Below are 7,130 nucleotides of genomic sequence, written 5' to 3'. Positions count from 1 at the left end.
TAAGAAATTAGGATCAAATTTCAATTGATTCAATTTCGAGACAAGCAACAGTTTGATAGCTATGAATTTATCAAATCACTGACACATTCTTATTTATGTAATCCCTGCCTAATGGATCCATTTGTGGCCAAAATGAATTCATATCCTAACCTTGATTTTTTGATAACTCGGTACCCAACCTAGATCAATTAGCCTTAGACTTCATCATTTTCAAATCCGTGTACTAATTCACTGTTGAGAGTTCCATGCACATATCAAATTGCTAGCCTAACACACAAACACACACACACACACACATGTAACACACACATGCATGCGTGTGTGTACACACAAGCACATGCGCATGTGTATGCACATGCATGCTAGTGTGTTTATAAGAGAGGATGTTTTTAGATTGGGTAAAGTACACACTATTAACAAGAGTGGATGTAAGAAATACTTAACCAATCTTACCTATTATATAGAGGGGATATTTATATTCATGCTTAAATGTTTATTCTCTCTTCAAAGTACCATAGACCAAATTGCTTTGTAAAAGGTAGCTTCTTGTTATGGCAACGACAATCATGGAATCCTATGGTTTTGCTATGACAAAGTGGAAAACCATGGGGGATAGATTGTGTTTGCATAGATAGGACATTACTGGATGGGTAGGGTCTAGGGGAAATCTTGGGCCTAGTCTAAAAGCATAGGGTGCGCTGGGAAGGCCCAAAAATGAGATGAAATTACTAGGTCCAATCTTTGGTTACATGGAACTCAAGTAGGGCCCATATGGAAATTGTGCATGGAGATTTTGCATTGGCGCATAGAACTAGAGCTTGAAGATAAACGTGTGAACAAACTCATACTTTGTCGAATGGATCTTCTAGCAAGGCCAAATTATAAGCAATTGATTCCACTTGGACCTATATTTCAATCGTAAAAGTCTTGCCAAGGGAGCCATTGTTCCAATTTCACTTGTAAATGAACTAGATATACTCCAAGAGATCCAATTTTCCCTAATTTTAGGTATATGGAGGGTATGTGGAATGGGTTAGTGCCCTTATAGTAGAGAACTAGTTCACAAGTCCCTCATACTTGATAGTATTGGGATCTTATTGATTCCACTTGTACCTCTAATTTTTTTTTAAAAAAGGCCTTTTCCACCCTTTCTACACAAAAAGAGACATTCTTTAATGATTTGAGTGTATCAGAGATGTTTTTATCAAAGCTATATTGATATATTAATATAAAATCTTGGTGAAAGTTTATAGCGGTAAATTTTTTAGTTTCACAACATTAATATAACACAGTAAGCTTTTATATCTTTTCTTCTCAAATTTGAAGTAAAAGATGCAAATCCTAGCGAAACTTCATATTTTGTTGTATAAAAGTTTCAAATCGTGGAGAATGTTTCAAACATTTACTTTTATTAGGACATACAAACTTGCAACGCCAATTTAAAAGTTTTGCTTCTTAACGAAACTAGCATTAAAAAATCATCCATGGAGTGTATGGAATGAGCAAGAGACCTCATTTCAAGAAAGAATGTGCAAGTCCCTCATATTTCATCTATGGTTTTGATTTTGTGACAAAGAACACATAAGCCTAAAAGTTCACTTCACCATCTAATTAAACTGTAAATGTCCTTTCTTCACACTTTTTACACCAAGAAATTATCTATTTTTCATGTATGTAGGCTTTCATACTTGAACGTGGGTGTCAAGGCCACACAAGATCCAATCTCCAATTTTCATTTAACTTATACTTGCATTATATCAATTCATTTGTTGATTTAATCATGAATATATGAACATATTCATGGAGGTGGATGTGCTCATTGAAGAGTTAACCTAGAAATATGCACGTATACAGTGTGGGTCCAAATGGAGGGGTTTTCAATTTAAAAATTTAAGGAAACTTTGGAAAGAGTATTTACATTTGGGCATTTTTAAATTGAATTTGTTTTTAAAAAATTGTTTGTATAGAAAAAATGGTGTTTTTATCCATGCAAGATCTAGGAGTTTTTGAAATACCCCCTGAATACACATTGTATATAGGGTTTTTTTAATGGTGCACCCATTGGGATACCAATGGAAATACTTGTGATAATATTGATGCATTTATCCATGATAATAGCAACACTAGTATCAATGGAAATACCTTTTCTTCTACTAATAGTTTTACTAAGACCATGAGTTTTTGACACCCGCAATGTTTTCTTAATGTTCATTAGTTTGGGGGGAGGGGGGGCAGGGGCAGGGGGTGTTATAAGGGAAAAGATTGAAAAAAAGAAACAAATAAGGACGTATAAAATGTATAGGAAATAAAATGATTGAATCATTTGAAGATGGTTCTTATCTTAACAAAGGTCATTGGCTTTAGAAGAAGTCCACAAGGGGTTTCAAGTGAACATGTTGTGCCAAAGATGGCTACATTCAAGGAAAGCTCTCTTATATGATTATTTTTAAAAAAGAAACTCAATACTATAGCCAATGTATTGGGAAACCTCTTTAGAGACACAATAGAAAGAATGTATACCAATACAACCAGGATACTCATCGGGGGCATCATTTCAATTCTAGAGGAATTTGTAGATTTAAAGACCACTTCTTTCAAACCTATGGGGCTACCTATTTTTGGGCACATGCCATAAGAAAATTATTCTTTGTCTACAATTTTGAAGAGGCCCCCATGCTTTGTTATTGCAAAGTTTGCTTCATTTGGTTTCATTTAATATGTTAATATGAGAATATAAAAGTAGTGCTTGAAGATAAGAATGTAAGATGATATTTTTCTCTCAACATGAAAAATAGTTTTTATTTTCTTATCCCACCACCCATACTATCCTTAATAGCATGTGGGCATGAATTTCTTGTTATGCAAACATATGGAGCTCCTTCTCCAAACATTATTGGCTCTATGAAATCAAGTTTGTTGTATAAATTTTGGAAATTCTCTTAAGAAAATCAATATTGTACCATATCACTCGAACTTTAAATTATGTCCTTCAAATATAATTGAGATGCATCAATTTGTTTTCCATTGCCCATATCATCGTAACTTTAAATTCTACCCTTCAAACATAATTGAGACATGCTCATTTATTTTATTGAATTTTAAAGAGGTTAAGAGTTATACAAGCTTTGTAGATGAGACATAAGATGAATGCTATATTACCTTCTTTATATAAATATATTCTAACTTTGATATCACCTTATAAACTTCTTTTTTCCTTCTACATTGTATTCTTAGGTTGTTTTTAAACTAATTTTCGAACGTTCCTTCTTGGATGTATTCATTTTATGAACCTAGCCACTTTTCTAAAGCTACAAATGAGGACAAAAAATGAAATAGGATAATCATATTTCACGGAGGCCATATCAAGTTTAAGCCTCTGTGAGCTGTTATTTTTGTTATGATATGAAAAAAGACTACAAATATAGCATGTAAAACCTAAAACTCATTTTATAGATTTACTACCTAGAAACTGCTAGTCAAAGCATGCATAGGTCAAATGGTGTACCGATCTAAACTTAGCTTTACTTATGATTGTGACTTAATGATAATGAGATGAAAACTAATAAGGCCAATTAAATTTCTTGCCTAAAAAAGGCTTAAAAGCAAACAATTTTAATTAAATTTCTTGCTTAAAAAAGGCTTTGGGGGAAATCGAGGAAGGTGAAGTGGAGATGGGGTGGGTGGCTCACCCTAGAGTTTTCGAACCCTATATTGATTCTTTTGATTTGCAAGTTGTTGTTCTTATTGTTGTTGCTATTTATTCCATTGTTGTTTTGTTTTTTGTTTTTTTGTCATCGCCATTGCCCTTGTTGCTATTGTTATTGTTGTCATTGTTGTTGTTGTTTGTGTTCTTATTGTCATCATTATTGTTATTGTTTATCCTCTTGATATTGCTATCCTCATTGATCCTATTTCTTTTTTGTTGCTATTATGGTTGATCAAAGAGTTCACCACCCAAATATATGTAACCCTAGCATGTGAGGCCAAGGGGAGGGGGCTTCTAAATTAAAAAACTTGCAAAAACTATGTAAACAAGACATAAACAAGGGACTTTTTGATAATTACATCATGAAATTGATATTTTATAAGGGGAAATGAGACCGACATCTAGATATAAATAGGATTTTAATTTGATGTAGGTCTTTCTAATTGTGAAATGCCCCCAATTGGTTATTGTTGTTGCTAAAATTGTTGTTTGTTGTTTTTATAATTGGTGTTGCTGCTATTGTTTCTATTTTTATTGTTGTATAAATATATTGTTGGAGCCTATATAATAAGGTAATTTCTCATATTCCAAAGGATACAATCAGAGGCATCCCTATCTTTGAATTGTTCACTTCCATGCTTAATTAATTCACTTTATTTGAACTTGTTGAGCCTTGTGAATCAATTTACATGTTCTTTTTTCTTCCAATTATATTTTATAGTATCTATAATATGTGATTAGATATATTTTATTCAAGATATGTGTCTAATATTCATAATACTCTTCCTGGTGTATATAGGGGAGCTTCCACTACGATCACAACATTTGAGTGTAGAGCAGAGGACAAGGCATAATAATAGTGAAGATAGTGATTTGAAAGGATCCTTGTACTCTCCCACACCATGGTTGAGTTCTTACATGGAAGATATTGAAATGGATGCACTTGTACCAAACCTCGTAGATATTTCTGTAATGAAGAAAATACAGCAACAACTCAAAACAAAGCTAAAACAGGTATGAGCTTATCGGTATAACATGCATAGATTTTAATGCTGGAGGAATCTAAATGTCACCTCAATGCATCACCCCAATGTACCCTCAATATTGATTAATGAAGATAAAACATTGCAAAAAAAAATGAAAACCATGTGAATCATTAGATATTCTTACATTTCTTTCATGTACATCTTAGCATGGGAATGACTTCTAATTATGCATGTACTACATGTGCTAAGACAAATCTGCTTAAACCATATCCTCATGTATGTATAAAAGAAGATATTAATAATACTGAGGTCCAGCATGATCTTAGCCTTACATCTTACACCCACCATGAAGATTAGTTAAGTCTCTAACCCCATGTATAAACAATATGCAGAAGTATAAGAGTGAGCTATCAAATGTCCGAGGTGAGATTTTGAGAAAGCGACGTGCTAGCAAGCATCCTAAATGCAAAGTCTCCATCCTACAAGAATGGTGGAATTCTCACTCCAAATGGCCATACCCTAAGGTACGCCATATTCCTCTTCAAAGTATTTTCTATATGACATTTTCTGAAAATTAAACTTCCAAGTGAAAAAAAATTATTTTAAAATGTGGAAGAACCATACTATTGATTTAATTTCTAGGAACTTTCTTGGTCTAGGACTATTAAGTATCAAATTATATAATAGTATTTCAACAATGACTCTTATTACTGTTGGAAAGGAAACCAACAAATTTTGTTTTGTGAATATACCAACATTTAAGGAGGAATATCACAACCAATAACCAACACAAAAAACTATCCATTCCTTTTTCAAGAATTGAAACAATCATTACTTTGTGATAGTACGAAAAGATGAGTGTCTCTCATTACCTCATCTTATATTATTTTCCATTGGCTAGAATGTTCCTATAAAATTTTAGTGAAATATTCCATTCTTTTAAATAGATAAAGTATATGTCGCATATGCCAATAGGTTTAAATGTTATATGCTTGTAGATTCAAAATTTTAGAACAACCATACGAATTCAAAAGAAATGGGCTTTCACTAGGAAAAAAATAAATTCAGTAGGGTTTACTTTGGATAAGTTGGGTTAAAAGTTAAGCCTTTGTTTAATTATGGGTCATTAGTATTGTCACCATGCATGGACATATGGTGGGACATATGTTGCATATTGGGTCTATGGTTAAGAATGAACTCTAGAAGGTACATATGTGACTTTGGTTGATGCACATTTGGGTCAAATATATATTGTATCATGTTCATTTTTTGGTAGGAAGAAAGTCTAAGTGTACATTTTGTATAGCCAACTGCTTAGTGTCTTCTTTGCCCTCATTAATATGTGTTGATCATGTGGGATCTATGTGCTCACTTCAATGTTCTATCCACTACATGTAATTTGTACATGGTATCAAAGATTATGGTTCATTTTAATAGGGATGAGTGGCTAAGTCGAGAATGCTTTTTGGCTCCCAAGGTGGTGAGGCTCATGGACCTCATTTTTGTGTTAGTTCCCATATTTAAGTGTGAGATATTCCTCTTTTGATTGTGAGTTAGTTCCCTATGTGGGTTTTTCTAGTTTTCTTGTATTGCATGTGCTTGGTAGGCATGTGGATGAGAGGCAAGTGTGTCAATTTTCAAAACAATGTGAGTATGCATTCTTGGAAATCTATTTCCCCTTCCTTACTATTTCAATCCCAAACAACTTCATGTGAGCACTTCCTTAAGACATGCTTGTGATGGGATGCTATCTTAGGGTAGGTTCTTTGTATGTTGAGAGGTCTCTTGAGAGGATGAGTGTGAGTCTCAATGTATTTTCTCTAATAAATGTTACTTAGAAAGAGATCCAAAAGCAAAGTCACGAATAGTAATGCTTATAGAGGACATTAGTAGCTTGAACTAAATGTAGAGAAAAGCCTCCAAGCAAAGTAATCTAAAAGGAGGATGAGAAAAGAGCTCCTTAGAGCCAAAATAGAGAGAGCATTGCCACAATAGTAATATTTCCCAAGTGTGCAAGTTCTTCTGCTTGGGCTCTCTGCACCTTGCTTGCTTGCATAGCCAATGTCTGAGAATGGTTCAATTGATTGCAATAACCAAGCAATCCAGCATGTCCCTTGCCAACAAACCGAACATCCTCATGCACTGTATGAAAAGGAGGACTCTTTTGGGTGGCAGGGTCTAAAGGATACAAGTTTCCATCCACCCAAAGGTCAAGATGCTTCTTCCCTTGCAATTGAAGACTTGCAATTGAAGACTGTGGAGCACACTTTGAGGACTTCCACTCTATCCCAAAGAACATGTGCTTGCATATTCTGCCTCCAATTGTAGGTTCACATGGTACTTGTTGGATATGTCCTCCGATGGTTCCATGAGTACTTAAAGAGAGGTATCAATGATGCAAGCTAAAATGTAGGGGAGAGCTGGCAAAGATGGAGCAG

The 7,130-nt window shown here is 34.0% G+C and overlaps 1 protein-coding gene across 1 annotated transcript in view; it reads left to right on the top strand.

Annotated features, from left to right (window-relative positions):
* Positions 1 to 4,612: 4,612 nt before the first annotated feature.
* Positions 4,613 to 7,130, top strand: part of LOC147891225 (homeobox protein knotted-1-like 1) — a 38,584-nt gene continuing 36,066 nt past the window's right edge. The window contains exons 1-2 of the mRNA XM_087389254.1: positions 4,613 to 4,720; positions 5,085 to 5,216. Of these exons, the coding sequence (XP_087245380.1) occupies positions 4,625 to 4,720; positions 5,085 to 5,216 (228 nt within the window). The 5' untranslated portion in view covers positions 4,613 to 4,624. The remainder of the gene's footprint in view (positions 4,721 to 5,084; positions 5,217 to 7,130) is intronic.

The sequence above is a fragment of the Dipteris shenzhenensis genome, chromosome 18 (genome assembly GCF_047967505.1).
Source record: "Dipteris shenzhenensis isolate YYH24624 ecotype China chromosome 18, Dip_SZ_1.0, whole genome shotgun sequence".
Lineage (NCBI taxonomy): Eukaryota > Viridiplantae > Streptophyta > Polypodiopsida > Gleicheniales > Dipteridaceae > Dipteris > Dipteris shenzhenensis.
Note: the sequence above shows the minus strand (reverse complement) of the source record. Positions and strands in the feature narration are given on the sequence as shown.